At 41.3% G+C, this 19877-nt stretch overlaps 1 protein-coding gene across 3 annotated transcripts in view; it reads right to left on the reverse strand.

The window, feature by feature from the left end:
* The window catches only part of LOC135100586 (arrestin homolog), a 178385-nt gene that overhangs the window by 60938 nt on the left and 97570 nt on the right, over window positions 1-19877 (reverse strand). For all 3 annotated transcript variants that reach the window (XM_064003624.1, XM_064003625.1, XM_064003626.1), the window contains exon 3: window positions 6337-6523. In XM_064003624.1, the coding sequence (XP_063859694.1) occupies window positions 6337-6523 (187 nt within the window). The remainder of the gene's footprint in view (window positions 1-6336; window positions 6524-19877) is intronic.

Raw genomic sequence — 19877 nt, forward strand, 5'->3', positions numbered from 1 at the left:
GTATCCTTGAATCCTTCAGTCAGTTAGCCAGTCAGTCAGTCAGTCAAGTTACCCCTTTACAAGACATCCTCAGGTTCTTATCACGTGTTGGTGCGTCAGTCAGTCAGTCAGTCAGTCAGTCATTCAATCAATCAGTCAGTCAGTCAATAAGTCAGCCAGTCAACCAGTCAGCCATTCAATCAGTCAGCCAGTCAGTCAGCCAGCCATTCAATCAGTCAGTCAGTCAGTCAGTCAGCCAGCCATGGCAGTCAGTCAATCAGTCAGTCATTCAGTCAGTCAGTCATTCAGTCCATTCAGTCAGTTAAGCCCAGTCAGGTGCAATTGGTCAGATAGCGTGAGCGGGATGAGTGTTAATCTAATGCCTTATCTAATAATACATGCCCGCTTCCTTTGTTAGTACCTCGACCAACACGCAACCTTCTAATTAGCAAGAGACATAATACGCAGCGGCTGTCTTTTGTTGTCGTGTTTATCTATTTGCCTGCGTTTACTTGTACGTGTTCATTTTATTTTATTTATTTATTTATTTTTTTTACATGTATTCTTGCCTGGAGTTATTATACAGTATTATGAGAGGGTTTTGTTCTCGCTAGAAGTGGTGGTGGTGGTAGTAACAGTAGTAGTTGTAGTAATAGTAGTAGTAAGGAGTGATGGTGGTAGTAGTAGTAGTAATAGTAGTAGGAATTGTACCGCAGCAGCATCACAGTAGTACCAGTATTCTCAGTAGCAGCTGTACACTACGTTTGTTCTTGCTGGAAGTGGTCGTGGTGGGTGGTAGGAGTAGTTGTAGTAATAGTAGTAGTAAGAGTGATGGTGGTAGTAATAGCAGTAGTAGTAATAGCAGTAGGAGTAGTACCAGCAGCAACAGTAGTACCAGTATTCTCAGGAACAGCTGTACACTAATTGTCAACAAGAGGATAAAATAAGATATTACTCAATAAAGGCGGAGGATCGCATCGAGGTCGAAAAACAAGGCGCAGAGACACTCCAAATTGATACGAAGATGAAGAAAACGAGTAAAGTGAATTGCAATTTAGAAGAAAAAAAAAAAAAACTGAGGGAGACAACGCAGCAGAGAGACCTAACTCACTCAATTGAATGGGTCTGTAGGGGAACCTAATAGTGCCCTTGGGACCTTGCCTTGCTCATTGTTTTAAAAGAGAGGTAATATTGTGTGGTCCTGAAGGGAACGAAGCTGTACCACCACTAACAGATACTCGGGCAGGGACCTCCACCTCATCACACGGCGCCTCTCCTTCTCTTATCCGTTCCAATTTTGTCCTGTCCTATCTTCCCCTAAGTTAATTTCTCTCGTCTCATCTTCTCTCCTCTTTTACTGCCTCACCTTACCTGATCTAATTTCATCTTACTTGCTTTCCCTTCCCCTCTCTTCTTCTTTTGTCACCTGGTAGTCTCCTTTCAACTCTCCTCCGTTATTGTACTCCATTCTGCCTTGTTCAAGTTTATTTTCGATTTATCTCATTTCAACTTTTACTTTTTTACTTTAACTAACCTAACTTTACTTCATCCTTTATTTTCTCCTCTCTCTCTATTTGTAATCTTTCCCTTCCCACCTCACTTCTATTTCATTCAGGCTTATTTTAACTTTAAAACAATTTATTCCTTCTTATTTCCCTTGTTTTGCTACTTCACGTCTAGTTTATGTAATTTATTATACGTGCTCTTTTTACCTTCTGGGGTCTACTTCCCTGACCTTTCTTATCTTATTCAATTATGTCTAGTCCTATCCTGTTTTCAGTTAATTAATCTCATCCCATTTCCTCTTTTACTGCTTCACCTAACCTTATCTAATTCCATCCCAATTTTCTTTTCCTCCTGTCCGCTTCTCATGTTACTTCTCTTATTCGAATAAATTTTGTCCTTTCTTATCGTTTTTTTCAGCCAATTTATCTCGTCTCATCTCCTCTTCTTTTTACTATCTTGCTAACCCATTTTCACGGCAATTGTTCTCTGTTTCTCTCTTTTCCTTTTCACTTCACCTCCTTCTATCCAGTTCTGTCCGTTTCTCTCCTATCTTAATTAAATTCTTCCTATCCTCTTTCATTAACTTAGCTTACCTAGCCTGATTCTATCTTAAATGTCTTGTTCTCTAACCTTTACATTTCATTTCATTTTGTCGCATCCTTTCCTATTTTAACTAAATTTCTACTCACGTCTTTCACTCCCTTAGTTTACCTAACATAATTCTATCACATATATCCATTTTTCTTATTTCTCTTCTCCACCTTTACCGTATCGTATCGATTTTTTTTTTATGTCATTTAATATTCTTACATATTTTCTCTTGCCTCACTTTTCTGCTTTCCTGTCTTGTCTTACTGCCCTTCCTTCTCACATCACCTTATCGTATCAGTTTTGTTCTGTTCCTTCGTATTTTGACATCATTTCTCTTGCCTCACCTTCATTGCTTCTCCCTCATGTCCTATCGCTTCCTTACTTCATCTTAATCGTATTCAATTATGTTCAGCACCTTCGTATTTTGACAATTCCTCTTGCTTCCATCTCCTCTCTACTTCCCCCTCGTGTCCTATCGAGTCACAGCCTCTCCTCACCTCACCTCAGCTCACCTCACTTCACCTGCCGTCCGCGTGATGAATAGGCCACCCGGACACCCACTTTCCCCGTCATTTATAATTGCCTGTGTGTCGGGAACATGAGTGACGCGGTGTGTAATTGCTTAAGTGTACCGGTGATGACAGAGTGATGGAGGTTTGAGTAAGAGGCAAGGATTGGTACGTTAATAGTGTTGATGTGTTAGTTTCCTTTCTACTTTTCAATATCTCTTTCTTTCATTCGTTTTTAATTGGTTCCATGTTGCATTTTCGTCTTCATCTTTCATTTTTTTTTTTCATTAATTTGTCGTACTTCTATATATTTCTTCTACTGCTCCTATGGTCTTATACTTCCTCCTTTTATGTTCTTCTTTCCCTTCCTGTTTTCATCTCCATCCTTTCATTCTTCTCCATCTTTTCCTCCCCCTTTCTAATAACTCATGCTCTGCCTCTCTTTTGTTGTTTATATATCCCACCAGTGTCTCCTTTTTATTCTCCTCCTCCCTTCCTTCTTTTATCATATTTTTCTTTTCTTCATTCTCCTAATATTGATATCTTACTCCCGCCCCGCTCTCCTCCACCATCATTTTCTCTTTACTGCACCAATATGTTATAACACTGGAAACTGTTATTGGTTATATTTGATTGCCTGTTTGTATTTATGATTATTGATGGTTCTGATTACCTATTCTCGTTTAATTAATATCATGGTTGATTTTACCGACAGTTAGTGATACTATATATACAATTCTTTTATTTTTTTACTTCGTCATTCTGTCTATTATACTTTTAATTGGGTTAACTATAGCGTGTGTGTGTGTGTGTGTGTGTGTGTGTGTGTGTGTGTGTGTGTATCTACCTGTCTTTCTGTCTCTGTTGATATAAGACCAGCCAGGACAGTTACATAAAAACACCCAAAGTCGTAATCTATATGCAAATTTACCTCTTGCCCTTGACACTAAACGAAACAAAACTGCTTTTCACCTAAACATTGTCAAACATTCAGAGGTAAGATACCACACGATGCTGAACGCTGAGGCTCCAATAATCTGAGTATTCGGGGAGTCACTGGGGAGAGATACGGAGGCTGTGGCTTGGAGCTTGTTGGTTACTCACTTTTTTTTGCTTACGTGTCTATGAGTATGGTAAAGGGAATAGAAATGGGTGAGAGAGAGAGAGAGAGAGAGAGAGAGAGAGAGAGAGAGAGAGAGAGAGAGAGAGAGAGAGAGAGAGAGAGAGAGAGAGAGAGAGAGAGAGAGATAGAGAAGCAGAGACAGACAGACAGACAGGCAGGCAGACAGGCAGGCAGGCAGAGATAGATAAACATATAGACAGAGAGAAAGAAAAACAGACGGACAGACAGGAAAGTAGAAAAAAGAAAGAGAGACAAGCAGACATACAAAAAAATTATAAAAAAAGACACTAAATATGTCTTTCCTTACAGGTAAACTGCATGATCAAAATCCAGAAAAGTTTACCAATTTAATGATAAGAGCATCTTTAAGCTCCTCTTTTGAAATAGCTTAAATCGTAGGAAGGAGTGAAAAACAGAAAGCAGATAGAGAGTTCCAGAGTTAACCAGTGAAAGGAATGAAAGAGTGAAGATACCGGTTAACCTTTGCATTAGTAACGTGAACATCAAACAGATTACTCGCAGAATATTCGACACGTAAACAAATTAATATTCTCACGCATTCCAAAGCTTAAAAATACGGTAAAGTTTGGATTTTGAGCTTGAAACATATATATATATATATATATATATATATATATATATATATATATATATATATATATATATATATATATATATATATATATATATATATAGAGAGAGAGAGAGAGAGAGAGAGAGAGAGAGAGAGAGAGAGAGAGAGAGAGAGAGAGAGAGAGAGAGAGAGAGAGAGAGAGAGAGAGAGAGAGAGAGAGAGAGAGAGAGAGAGAGAGAGTCATGAAGAGAAAGAAAATGAACCCCCAAGAAAAAAAAAGTACGTACGTGTGTGTGTGTGTGTGTGTGTGTGTGTGTGTGTGTGTGTGTGTGTGTGTGTGTGTGTGTGTGTGTGTGTGTGTGTGTGTGTGTGTGTGTGTTTAAATAAGACTTCACAAAGACTATAAAATAAAAGTTAAGAAGAAATAAAAATGCTAGTTGATTGCTGCCTTTTGAAGAGAAGAAATGATAAAAGAAAGATTATAAGCAGAATTGCAAAAGGTATATTTTCAATTTAATGCCCCCTCCCTTCCCCCCTCCCCCCGCCCTCTCTCTCTCTCTCTCTCTCTCTCTCTCTCTCTCTCTCTCTCTCTCTCTCTCTCTCTCTCTCTCTTGGCAATTGTCCTTGGATAGGTTTTAAGTTAATCAAGGAGTCCCACTTCAGAATGCAATATAGTGTGTGTGTGTGTGTGTGTGTGTGTGTGTGTGTGTGTGTGTGTGTGTGTGTGTGTGTGTGTGTGTGTGTGTGTGTGTGTGTGTGTGTGTGTGTGTGTGTGTGTGTGTGTGTGTGTGTGTGTGTGCGAGACTGGCTCATACGACACACACACACACACACACACACACACACACACACACACACACACACACACACACACACACACACTCAGACACTTAAGAACACAAGTTTGGAGGGGCAAATTTAAAATGCGAAGTACAAAAGTTACAATGACAATGAGAGAGAGAGAGAGAGAGAGAGAGAGAGAGAGAGAGAGAGAGAGAGAGAGAGAGAGAGAGAGAGAGAGAGAGAGAGAGAGAGAGAGAGAGAGAGAGAGAGACGAGCAGACAAAAATATTCATGGTATTTGAGTTTCAAGTAGATTATGGAACAAAGGGAAGTGTGGAAGAGGAAAATGAAGAGGAAGAGAAAGAGGAAGCCTGCACAGAGAAGATACAGGAGCACCACGTAGTATTGAGAAAGAAATAAACCAGCTTAATATAGGAGAATGTTACAATATAGTTTTAAATATAGTTTCTTAATACTCATGTTTTGAAAAAGCACGACGTGTTGCGAGTACTTTTTCTCGTCTTGTGGCGTTAACTAAAAACATACCACTTCTCTTCGTCATCTCAACTTAGAATTCTCTCCACTTATTCACCTCTCAACGTCCTTTCCTCTCGTCTCCCTTTCCCCACACCTACCTCCTTCCCTCCTTTCCTCTCTTCTCCCTTCTCCCAGTCACCTCCAATTCTCCCTCCCCTACTTTCCTCTCCTCTCCCTTTCCTCTCAGCCACTTCTTTCCCTCCTACCCTCTCTCTCTCTCTCTTCGTTCCTGCCTCCCCGCCTCTCCCCAAGCATCCTCGCTCCTTAGCTCCCCTCCACTCCTGCATAACTTGCTACCACTTGAAGATGACCGAGAAAAGAAAGGAGTAACACACACATAAAAAAGTAAAGAACCCACAAGCCTGCACACACTCATTTCCTGTACACACATTCTCTCTCTCTCTCTCTCTCTCTCTCTCTCTCTCTCTCTCTCTCTCTCTCTCTCTCTCTCTCTCTCTCTCTCTCTCTCTCTCTCTCTCTCTCTCTGAAGCCAGCTAGTTCTCGTTGTATATAATAGCTTTTTTTTATAACATGCAGTTTCTCGACATTTTTGTTTCATTTGTCTGGCGTTTCTGGTGTATTCCGGTTCTCATCAAAGCCTTCTCTCTCTCTCTCTCTCTCTCTCTCTCTCTCTCTCTCTCTCTCTCTCTCTCTCTCTCTCTCTCTCTCTCTCTATCTATCTATCTATCTATCTATCTATCTATCTGTCTATCTATTTATCTAACTACTTCTCACCTCTTCATCTTCTCGGCCATATCGGAATGTAAGAACAAACTGCCCGAAGACCTTCCTGTCCTTGACGTAGTTGGCGTCAACGTAGAGGATGCCTTGCAGGGGCTGGATGCCATTCTCCCCGATGCACAGTTCCCGCTGCTCCACATACAGGGTGATCTTCCCGTTGGGGGCGGTCTTCTTAAACACTCTGCACGGAGGAAGTGAGAAAGAGTGGTTGTTAGTTGGGCAAGCAAGGAGATTGAGTGGGTGAGTGTGTGTGATCTTAAAACCAGTGGACTAAATTCCGACACTCCTGCACCGTATCTTTACTATTTTCAAAAAGCTCCAGATGAAGTGGCAAGGATTTTTTAATGGTGTTTTTTTCATGGTTGTAAAGACAGATTAACAAGATTTCTACATTATTAACAAGAGAAACTAGTCTTGAAAACCAAGCTAATCATCTATGTGACCTTTTAAAAATAACCGCGGTGAGAGAACGAAGCGTTTCAGAATACGAGTCAATGTTGTGTGTGGGAAACGTGTCGTCAGGTGAGCAAAAGTCACGTTGAAGGTCACCTGCTGATTACCTGCCACCCTCACACGCCGTCCCGACACCAGATATAGGAGGGAAAAACTGGAGCACTCATACGCTTCACGCCGTTTATCCGTTGTGATCACACGTAGCGCTTAGTCTTTGATCTCGCTAGGGGTTTATTGCTTTCCTCTCCTCTCCCACAGCGCAGCACAACACAATCATGCCGCCTCCCGGGTGATCACAGTGGCTCTCTCCGGTGGTTCCCTTATTTAAAGGTCTCGGTGACAGATGAATGAATAGGCGTCTAGTTGGTGGGATTCTTGCTCTATTTTGGATTCTAGGTCATAGTCAGAGGAAAATTTGTCCTCCTTGTTTTTGTTTTTTTCATAGCCAGAGAGAAATTTGTCCTCCTCGGTTTCTGTTTAGAGTTTTAAGTCTGAAGTTGTCGGATCTGTTAAGAGTTTATCAATTGTCAGGAAAAGGAGACTGTTGACTTAAGATTAAGGGAAAAGGCTATATTCAGTGAAAGAAGTGCAGCAGGTTGCTTAATGTCTAGCTATATATCTGCTGGGCGTAACCATTTCGGGGTAATATGATGGCGGTAAGTAGGTAACATAAGAACATAAGAAATAAGGGAAGCTGCAAGAAGCCATTATGCCTACACGTGGCAGTCCTTGTATGAATCATACCTACGTATTTCCACCTATCATCTCCATCCATAAATCTGTCTAATTTTCTCTTAAAGCTCCCTAATGACTTAGCACTAACAATTTGATTACTGAGTCCGTTCCATTCCAGGTACACTAATAGAAGGAAGGCTAGACAATGGAAATGAGTGCACCAGGTTACTTGCTGCCTGGCCATGACTGGATTACACATACTCACTTCAGGATGGTATGTTAGGAGTAGGAAAGTAGATCGGTACAAGAAGGAAGGCTAAACGGAAACTATACATTGTTAGCCATTAGAAATAAAATAGTTTTCCCCTAACCTATTTCACCATCATGTATTAAAGTTGTTAATGCCTAAAGGCTTGTTAGCAATGACTGTTTGAGTTATATGATTGACATAGTCCTCTGGGCGAGTTATGGGCGAACCAGACTGGAGGGAATCTATGTCTGGGGATTGTACGTGGTAAGCACTTTATCCAGTAAACAGCACGACTCCATTCTGTTCACACATAGTGCTTCTCTCATCCTCGATAAACCTTCAAACACAACACGCCATACATGTAATTTTTCTTATAAACCTTACTAGACATTTAGGTGCATTACTTATATTACTCGTATTAGTGAAGAGTCGATTAATGCAATGGAAAGCCTTTGCTAAGATGGCATAGAGTAAACAGGAGCAGCCGTCACAAATGAAGTGAGTCGAGGAGTCATAAAGGTTGATGATCACAGGTCATTACACACGAGTAACAAAGGAGTAGGTAATGGTCACTAATGAAGGAAATGCTCGCTCAATACAAGTAGAGTGATGGTAACCACGCCAGCGTGAAAATAATAGTGCAATTAACATATTCTTTTGTATAATCGTATATATGATTTTACTTAACTACCTTTTTTATTCTCTGCGGTCTGTGTGTGTGTGTGTGTGTGTGTGTGTGTGTGTGTGTGTGTGTGTGTGTTTGTGTTTAAAATGTCCTCCCTAACAATGTCTCTAGTAACGATGATACGAAAAACTGTTGTAAAATTTTATGTTGGTACTTGGTGACTTAATTGATTTTCCTGGTGGAGAGAGAGAGAGAGAGAGAGAGAGAGAGAGAGAGAGAGAGAGAGAGAGAGAGAGAGAGAGAGAGAGAGAGAGAGAGAGAGAGAGAGAGAGAGAAAGCCACGCAGATATGTACTCATATTTCAATAAACAACATATCATCTCATATATATATATATATATATATATATATATATATATATATATATATATATATATATATATATATATATATATATATATATATATATATATATGTATATATAAGAATAATACAACTGAAAAACGAGAGAAAGAAGGACAACATTTAATTATAAAAACATTTACGAAATAGCTTCTAATTTCCTTTTTTTAATAGTCTTTACTATTCTTCGTATTATTATTTTCACCACCACCGTCATCACATTACGATCATTACTATCTCACTACTGCTACTACTACTACTACTACTACTACTAACACAACAAACAGGTGACACTTCCTCCTTTCACCCTATCACATCACAGTACCGACTTAGCAATCTCCAGCGGCGCCCTTGACTCTCCCGTGACAGTCTTGACCCGAGGTGACGTATGCAGAGGAGTAGGGAGGCCGCTTACATTCTCCTTAATGACAGGAAAGTCTATAGTTTCACGTCCTGGGCCTTAATTAACACGCCTACCTGTCAGCGGCACATCGCGCCCAAGTTCCTACCTGTGCACGTTCCGTAATTAGATATTAGCCTGCAAATTAGTACTCGTCTACGTAATTACTAAAGACTGGTGTCCCAACTCCCTTGCGGCAAATTGAAGCGAGAACACCAGGCGTAAAATTAAGAGCCACGTGATTCCAGGTAACGCGTAAGCAAGGAAGAAGTAGCAGCTGTTGAAGGAACGAGAGTAGCGCCATTAGCAGTAAGTGAGGGGTTGAAAATACAGTGGCAGCAGCAGTTAAGACATCGGACAAAGCAGCACGATCAGTTGGTGAAGGTGTAAGAGAGGCAACAGTACTTAGGAAACAAGGTAGGAAAGGATTAGGAGGAGTTAAGGCATCGGGTGAAGGTATAATATAGGAATGAGGGTGATTCTAGTACAGTGAGAGAAGGTGAAGTAGTAACAGGAGTGAGGAGGAAAGGAAGGGTTTTCAAAGACAGTGGAATAATGACTGATAATAAAGACTGATACACAAAGAAGACCCAGTAATTACAGTGGAAAAGGCAGGAAATGGAGGTAACAGTAGCTGAAGTCCATGAGAGCTGCGGGCGAAGGCACAAATAAACACAAAGGAAGAGCAAACCACGAGATCTATTAGCTTTTTTTATGGAGGTGTCTTTCATAAACTACGAAAAGTTGCTCATAAAATAGATCGTATAGTAAAAATGAAGGCTTCTCCCCACCAAGCGTCACCTTCAGTTCGTCTGTATGCTCGTCTCCTGATGCCTTTCTTCCTAGCAGTGATACCAGCTCAAATATCCCCGTTAAACCCTCTTATCAGGTAACACTAAAGACTGGAGCATTCGGTCTACGCAATCAGGGGCAAAAAAAAAAAAATCTATATTTCTGGTTGATATTCCTTTCTGAGCTTATGAAGTAAGTTCCTGGTATATTATCAAATATTTTTATTGTCTTCACCATCACATAAGGCAAGTTGATAGAGCAAGGCATAAGGAGGACTAGCGGTAAACAAGTCACGAAGCAGAGAAAAAGTACTTATTTTTGGATGATATTCCCTCCTGGGGTTATAAATTAATTCCTTTACACTATCACACGTTCCCAGTGCTTCACCTTAAGGCAAGCACAGAGATGGCGGAGCGAGGCATGGGTAGTGCGAGCAGTGTAAGTCACGGAGTAGCTTAGCCCAGGTCGCTGCCGTGGAGGAAATCAATATCTTTGTTTCGGGGGGTCGAACGAGCGCCTCTCCTCCCATCTTGACCTTCCGAGGCTCTGAGAAGACGAACAGTGCGTCTCATGGCCAAGTTTGTTGTGCGTAGTAGAACAAAGTGTGGCAGGTCTCTCTCTCTCTCTCTCTCTCTCTCTCTCTCTCTCTCTCTCTCTCTCTCTCTCTCTCTCTCTCTCTCTCTCTCTCTCTCTCTCTCTCTCTCTATCCGGCACGTGCTGCAAATACGCACACACACACACACACACACACACACACACACACACACACACACACCTTGATAAAAGAAAGAGTGAAACAAGAATAATATTGCACATCCGCACAACACCCCAGTTTTAAATAAAATATGAAAGGATAGTTTTTCGTGTGAATTGTATAAAAAAAAAATAGCACAATAATGATGACAATTTCGTGTCGTTTTCTATTTACATAACGTTCATTTGCGTTCTGTCTTTACCATCTCGACGTTATAAAATTACATGATAGGCTCAAATTTTCTTTGCACAATGCTGTTATTTTATTTGCAATTTCCTATTTCAAAAGTTCACGGGGTCATCTACACACAAAGAAATATTACTGGTTCTTCGATACCAAACTGTGAACACTCTGACACGCGAACACACACATAACCAATACATAGTACTTCGTTTCTAGATTAGACTTAGCTTTAGGGTTAATGATAAGTATTTCCCTATCCCCTCTGTACATTTTCAAAACTGCCTTGATAATAAACCGTTTATTATTATTATTATTATTATTATTATTATTATTATTATTATTATTATTATTATCATTATTATTATTATTATTATCATTATTATCATTATAAGCAGACAAGTCTTGCGTATAGAAAGATAAAGACATACATGGAGACACGCAAGGCACTGATCATAAAGTCATGGAATAAGAGAGGAGCCGTGATTGGTGAGGATAATTATCGAATCAGGGTGAGCCATGAAAGTAAAGTATTATGAATGTGGAGGGGAAAAAGGAAACTGCTGAAATGACTGCAACTACTATTTCTACCACTACCACTACCACTACTACTACTACTACTACTACTACTACTACTACTACTACTACTACTGAGGCACAACAAAGGGCACAGGCGAGCCTCTTAGCGTCATCTGTAGCGGCTTAGCTGTGGCGAGTCTTCTACATATTTAATACGGACAGTCTGACCAGGGGGAGGAGAGAACAGAGTGACAGAGACCCCCTCCTCTTCCTCCAGCACCTTCTCCACCTTCTCCTCCACCTTCTCCTCCACCTTCTCCTCCTCCTCCTCCTCGCGGGTTTCACTTTCGATCAATATCTTGTGGTTTATTTTTACCTACCTGCCTCTCCTCTTGACTGTCGTGGTATTGACTGTCTGATTGGAGCGCGAGTGTTATAGGTTGCGTCTGTGCACGTTTGAAAGTCTGCCTGTCTGATCGTCTGTTTGGGTACGTTTATTTCTTTTATTTTATTTATTATTTTACTGTAACTGTGTGTGAAGGAGGTCAGCTAAGTGTAAAAAATGATTGGAGGGGAAAAGTCTGTTTAATTCCTGCTCTCAAAAATATGAAATAAGGAAAAATGTTTCTTTCTATTGTGTATATATTTCTCTATTTCTGTCTCTGTTTGTCTGTTTGTCTGTCTGTCTGTCTGTCTGTCTCTCTCTCTCTCTCTCTCTCTCTCTCTCTCTCTCTCTCTCTCTCTCTCTCTCTCTCTCTCTCTCTCTCTCTCTCTGACCAAGTATATTTATCTCTGTTTATACATTTCCATAGCAAATCTGTCTCTCTACTTATTAGTCTACTTATCTATTTACTTATCTATGACTTACCTATTTACTTATCTCACTCACTCACTCTCTCTCTCTCTCTCTCTCTCTCTCTCTCTCTCTCTCTCTCTCTCTCTCTCTCTCTCTCTCTCTCTCTCTCTCTCTCCCCATTATATTGTGCTATATAATGCATTACAGGGACTGTCACGTGTCTTCCTAATGACTTCTTGCAGCTTCCCTTACTTTCTTATAGTCTTATGTTCTTATAATTTTATTTTACGTTCTTTGTGTATCATAAAAGGAGATAAACTGATGGAAAACTGGAACTAGATATTCCTCTCCTTTGTATTTATATTTGTTGTGCTTAAATTACTCCATAATTCCGTGACATTATTAAGGAGATAGACTGATGGAAAACAAGAACTAGATATCCCCCTCCTTTGTATTTATATTTGTTGTGCTTAAATTGCTCCATAATTCCGTGACATTATTAATTATTGTATTGGCTAATTGGTTAAAAAAAGAAACATGTTTATATCTTTTGAATTTTACCGCCTAGTTCTTGTTGCTCTCCTCATGAATCCTATTTTGTCTCATATCCTTTAGTTTACGATGGCTGGTAGTCTTGGTAATTGCTTTTATGTTTGTGATTGTGCCTCTACTATCAATTCTTGTCGTACTTCTTCCTTTTCTCGTCTTTCCTATTCTGTTCTTGTGTCTTGTAGGTTTATCGCATACTCTCTCAAGGTGTGCTGCCTTGTTTTGGCTGCCCGCCTTTAAGAGGGATCTAAATCTCATATACGGACTGATCAATTATTATAATCATTCCTACTTTTATCGCTATTACTCCTCCTTCCACTACTACTATTACTACTACTACTACTACTACTACTACTACTACTACTACTACTAATAATAATAATAATAATAATAATAATACCACCACCACTTACTACTGCTACCACCACCACCACCAGCACCGCTACTACTACTACTACTACTACTACTACTACTACTACTACTACTTCTCAAGGTACTCATACGTCTGCATTTTCCAAACCACTGAGCCAAGAAGACACCCGAAGCCTCTTTCTCCCCGTCCACCCATCAACCCTCACTGTCTTCCCTCCTTCCCTCCTTCCAGTCCTTGCCCACCTTCCCTCCCTCCACTCGTCCTTCCTTTCCTCCCTCCCTCCACTTGTCCTTCCTTCCCTCCCTCCCTCCACTTGTCCTTCCTTTCCTCTCTCCACTCCCTGCTTTTTTCTCTTCCTTCACTCGTCCTTCCTCCTCTTCCTTCCTCCAGCTTCCTTACTCCCCTTCTTCCCTCCTTCTACGCGTCGTCCTTCTTTCCCTCTACACATCCTTCTTTCTTTCACTGCCTGTCTTCCGTCTCCTCCAGCGCGCGGCCTTGAGAATCCTCCTGCAGATAGTGTGTGCATCTATATTCTGTATCTTGTTACCAGGAGTCCCGTGTTGGAAAGAAGTGGTCTAATCTGGTTGCGAAAAATGCGGTTCGTGTTATTATATTGCCTTGGTGGATGGCAATATCGATGTTATTATTATTTTGGTAGATACGCATTAATTGATTGACTGATTGACTGATGGATGGATGAGAATAAAAAAAGAAATAATAATGAAAAGTGCAAGACGCCATTAGGCCTACACAGGGCATTTACGGTATAAAACATAACTAAATTATCTCCAAATGTCATCCTGGCGATAAATTTGTCTAATCTTCTTTCAAAGCCCCCTAATGACTTGGTATTAACAGCCTAATTACCGAGTCTATTCCATTCAATTCCTAATCTACTTGAGATTCATTTCTTTTCCACCTCTTTTTTAATTCTACTTTTATCAAGGATCAACGCGTAATTTCTTGGCTGTCTGGCTGGCTGGCTGGCTGACTGAATGGAAGGATGGATTGATGGATGGATTACACAGTCCATTGTCTGAAATCATAACCTTCTTAACCAATACAGTAAGTGGATTCATGTTACATACGTATGCTTTTGACTAATATTATTTTAGTCGAGAAAATTTGGTCCTTGTATTATTTTGGTACGTCTCGCGTCCTATCTGGTTGATTCTAACGTATTGTAGGAATTCATAACACTCCAGTCAAATATTATATGTAAATTTGTTACACAGTAATTGATATAGTACACTAGATCAGGTAAACATTTCCCATTCAAATCTAAAAACCCTATAATCTTAATGTACATCCTAAAGTACAGAGAATGATAATGGAGGGGCATACTGGTCCCTTCCCGCAGCTCCCAGCCCTGTGTCTTCCTCTCCCAAAAGCGTCATCTGAGTTTTGCAGAAATCACTCGCACACCAAATCCGAGAACAAAATCAGATTAACATTTTCCAAAGCAAACTGAAAACTTAGCAATGCCAGTTTACGGAGAGAAGTTCGTGTACGGCAACAAGAAGCTCAGTGAGAGTGAGGTGCGGGTGGCCCGCACCCGGGCCGAGTTTGCCCTGTGGGGCCGACAGCAGGCCCGGCGGTTTGCTGAGGCCAAGAAGCGGCCAAAGCAGGCCGCAGGAGACAAGAAGGCGGACGAGGCCCTTCCTCCACCCAAGGAGAAGGAAATCGTCACCGTAATGAACGACGGGCCTCCAGTGCAGGAGGAGAAGCCCGTGGTGACGGAGCCTCGCGCCGCAGGGCAGGAGGACGAGGTGCGGCGGAGCCTGTACCTCCCCGCCGGGTTCCTGGAACATCTAATGGGGCAGGAGGAGTTCTTCCTCCACTACCTCCGGGGCCATTACGGCGTGTCCATCTTCGTGGCCACGCCCAAGAAGAGAATCCACATCAAAGGGCCAATGTCCAATGTTGTGGCCTGCTATGCATGTGTGAAGGAGCTGCTCGTGAGGTGGCACCAGCGCCAGGCCGGCGACCAGTGAGCCTGATGATGCAGTAGTGAGCCAGGCGACTGTTACTCAGTGCCCAGCAGACTCCAGTGCCAAGCAAAGAGACTTTTACACACAGTGCCTACATTACATTCTTTAGAGTCCAGCGACGAGTGAGGTGATTAAAAGCAACACCAGAGACGAGCGAGGCGACAAAATACAACACAAGCGACGAGCGAGGCGACAAAACACAACTCAAGCGACGAGCGAGGCGACAAAACACAACACAAGCGACGAGCGAAGCGACAAAATACAACACAAGCGACGAGCGAGGCGACAAAATACTACACAAGCGACGAGCGAGGCGACAAAACACAACTCAAGCGACGAGCGAAGCGACAAAATACAACACAAGCGACGAGCGAGGCGACAAAACACAACACAAGCGACGAGCGAAGCGACAAAACACAACTCAAGCGACGAGCGAGGCGACAAAACACAATACAAGCGACGAGCAAGGCGACAAAATACAACACAAGCGACGAGCGAGGCGACAAAACACAATACAAGCGACGAGCAAGGCGACAAAATACAACACAAGCGACGAGCGAGGCGACAAAACACAATACAAGCGACGAGCGGGGCGACAAAACACAACTCAAGCGACGAGCGAGGCAACAAAGTACATCACAGGCGGCGAGCGAGACTAGGAAATGCAACACAAGCGGCGAGCTAGACTAGGAAACACAACACATGCGAGGCGATAACACATCATGTATTACGTTTTCTTATTACATTATCAAATATCACATTATCAAATGTAAATTTCTGTATAGAATTTATTCAATTATAGTTATTCGTTTAATGCAGTTCTGTGGAGTTTCATGTTTTCTATTTTGTAAAAATATGTGATGCTAATATTATGCACCATGGTGCAGTGTGGTGCAAGATGTTTGGAAGATCACACTTGCAGTAGGTACTGTTTGGCCAAGCTTGACAATGCTTCCTGCAAGATTGAACATGCTTAAATGCATGAACAATTGAGAACAAACTGGTATGTTTTGGAATCGTGCAATGAGTTCGCAGGCTTAACTTCTAAATGCCCAGAAACATTCTGGAAGCCACTACTTTACCTACGTGATACAAGACTGTAGAGAGTCAGTTTGCCCATTTGAACAAATGGTGGTGCTGGTGGTGGTGTGAGCTTAACTTAATAGTGACCTCAACATGGCCTTCAGCAGCCTCAGATAACCTTGGAGGTTAAATTTCAACTGTAAAAATACAAGTTTGCGAAAGAAAATAATGCTGTCAATAAAAGAAAACGAAATGCAAATGTTGGCAATCCTGGAGGGGTCCCTCCTTCACCAGCTCGCATGTAGTAATTCAACCTTCATAAATGTGATTTCCTCAGAGCACACTCAATTATGCAAAGTGGGATGTACTGCATATTTGTTACAAGTATTGTGACTGTCGCAAGGGAGGGGAGTTGAGTACATACTGGACTTCTCCCTGTTGTTACTACTGCATGTTAACAGTTTCTCTCTATCATCACCACTGCACACCGTATCTCCCACTATCACTACTACTGTGGATCCTTCACTATTAATTTTACTGCATCCTGTACCTTTCACTATCACTATTAATACAAGTTACTACATGTTGCATTTCTCACTACTACGACCATCAGATGCCTTAGCTTTCACTATCATAATCACTACACACAGTACCACTTTCACCATTACTGTACGCTTGACCTTTCGCATCATTTTAATATTTTATTGAAGAAGTTGGAGTAAAGTTTAAAAAAAGGATGAAATCAACAGTATAAAGAAAAAAATGAAAACTACAGAAAGAGAAGAAAGTTTCCGGTCCTTTAAAAACAGTCTTAATGAAAATGTCAAAGCGTTTCAAAACACGGAGCCGAATGTTCGTACGTTTAGGTTATAACTATCGAACACGAGAGAGAGAGAGAGAGAGAGAGAGAGAGAGAGAGAGAGAGAGAGAGAGAGAGAGAGAGAGAGAGAGAGAGAGAGAGAGAGAGAGAGAGAGAGAGAGTTCATATACTCGTTTCTTACAGCACAATTCCTGCATCGTCACTTGGCATTATGCGTGTTGGTTCAAGTACTGCTGTAATGCACCTCCAGCGTACTCCATTAGCGGGTCATCTACGTGCAAATGGACTCGAGCGATGGCACCTTTGAGTCCCGAGGATCCAGACAGGTAAGTTATGTTTCATTCTTCCGCTGGGATAACATGGGATGGAATGGAACGAAGTGGGAAAGAAACAGTGTTGCATTCTTACATGGGGAACAGATTGGAAAAGAGAAGTATCACATTCTCAGATAACTCGAAATTTTAGCCTTTAATGTTTGTTTTTAGCGTTTCTCAATTTTTTTTTTATACATGTTAACTGTGTAAGATGTATATGACTTTTTATTGATGTTTTTTTTTCTTTTGAGAACTCACGATATAAATTTCATGCACGTATATTGTTACATGGCAATAGAGTATTTACTATCATTATTTGTCACTACATGAGGAACAATACGGAACGAAACAGTGCTTCATTCTTACACAGGGAGGGTATGGAAAGGAACAGAATGAGATGGAACGGAGCAAGACAGACCTAACCTGAATATTGTAGATCTGGACGTTCGTTTCCCATTCTTCCGTGGGGATAAGAAGAAATGGAATGGGATGAAGAGCAACGGAACCAAACAGTGGTACACTTAACACAGTAGAATACAAAATTAATAACATTAGCGCCTAAATCTGATTAATCATACCATTTTTTACATTTCTTGCATAAGTAGCGTTCCAAAAATGAAAGAAGCATTTTTTATATGCAAATGTTTTCCTTCTCTCTCTCTCTCTCTCTCTCTCTCTCTCTCTCTCTCTCTCTCTCTCTCTCTCTCTCTCTCTCTCTCTCTCTCTCTCTCTCTCTCTCTCTCTCTCTCTCTCTCTCTCTCTCTCTCTCTCTCTCTCTCTCTCTGTTTCCCTTATTAGTATTCCAAGAGCTCCCCACACTCCGTTGCTGCCATTAAAACACACACACACACGTGAGCTGAACTAACTGAACTAATACTCCCACCTATGCATGCGTTACGGCCTCCAGCGGTGCGTGGAAAGAAGGGTTAGTTAGGCGTGAATAACTAAAGCAACAGGTACTAGTGGTGGTGGTAGTGATGATGGTGGTGGTGGTGGTAATGGCCGTGTTATTTGTAGTAGTGTAAGTGTAGTAGCAGCAGTGCATAGTATTACATTCCAGAAAATATCAACAGAAAAACTAATGTAAACACTGGCTAAAGAAAAAAAAAATAGAGAAGAGTGATGCATGCACACATTATGAGAGCCACTAATTATATCACCTACCCCCGTCAAGGCCGCGCAGCGAGACAGGTAATGAAGCACGGGGCTGTGTTTGTCAGATCATTCCACTCCACGAAGGAGGAACATCAATAAAGTCTGGATCAAATTAATGCAGTCGAGAGAGAGAGAGAGAGAGAGAGAGAGAGAGAGAGAGAGAGAGAGAGAGAGAGAGAGAGAGAGAGAGAGAGAGAGAGAGAGAGAGAGAGAGAGAGAGAGAGAGAGAGAGAGAGAGAGCAACAATTAGTAGGAGTAGCATGTAGGCAGATGGCAGCAGCACTATCACGTAATGCAAGCCATGACATGTCACGAATATTACAGAGCAACATAATTCACATTGATCGTGTTATCAGGGATTTCAGTATCATCCCCTGTCAAAATACCGACAACACTGGTGATCGTTTTAGGGAAATATTGATGGCATTTACAATAAGAAATCCTGATAGAATCTGGATTCATAAATTTTAAAATGTTATTGATATTGTTAATATTTAGTGTAAGGGTAGTATTGCTCATATATAACAGACTCATACATGCTTCCTAATGTACATAGTTTTTGTTCTGCCTTCATGGTAAACCTGCACTCAGCGAGAAAATGACATGATATTCTATGAGTTACCTGAATTTCGTAACATTTGTGTAGGTGAGAGATCCTTCTGGCCTCTCGTAATGTTGGTTGTAAAAAAGGTGTTGAAATGCTGTAGAGTTTATTTGGACGGCGCCGTATTAGAGTTATGAAACGGTCTGGCTCAAGGTGGATATCTTGTTTGCAGGACATCTTTCTTTGAAGTCACTTCAGCAGCCTGTGTGTGCCACGCGTCTCAGCGAACTGCGACCTACATACAAGTCTCCCTCAATCTTTAATGCTGACAAAAATTTTCGTTCATGTGATAAGGCTGTCGAATGCTGCTGACTCAACGATTCTGCTAACAAGGTCGCGTGAGAGAAGAATTTATTTTTCTTTTTCCTTAAGTACAGGAAATTGAAAACGTCCTCCGTCTTCCACAAGACTATGGTGTGGATGGAACAATGTGGTACCCGTAGCTGTGAACACCTACAGAGCAAAACCCTCACACCATCATTAAACCAAACGTTAGTTGAAATGAAGCCTGAATGAATCTCAGAAAATTTCGCCGTGAGATTAAACATAAAAGAGAACGAACTTTTAAACAAAAACCACCGATAAAACTAATCATTATCACCGAAAACCTGCACGTCTTTCAAGGTAATTTACGAGATCCAGATTCACTCAAAGAATATGAAAATAAAAGTAGCAAAGTTGAGCAAGTTTCGGAAGATCTCAAAAGACTTTTATGGCGAGGGTCAGTGAGGACATTTGTAAGTCTGGGAGAATGTCGGAGGTAGCCAGGAAGGTGGAGTGGCGAGAGACACGCAGGAGAGGGTGGGAGGCAGGTATGAAGACGGCGGATCGAAAGAAGAAACTGGGAAGGCTGGAGGAAA

Source organism: Scylla paramamosain, chromosome 5, assembly GCF_035594125.1.
Source record: "Scylla paramamosain isolate STU-SP2022 chromosome 5, ASM3559412v1, whole genome shotgun sequence".
Classification (NCBI taxonomy): domain Eukaryota; kingdom Metazoa; phylum Arthropoda; class Malacostraca; order Decapoda; family Portunidae; genus Scylla; species Scylla paramamosain.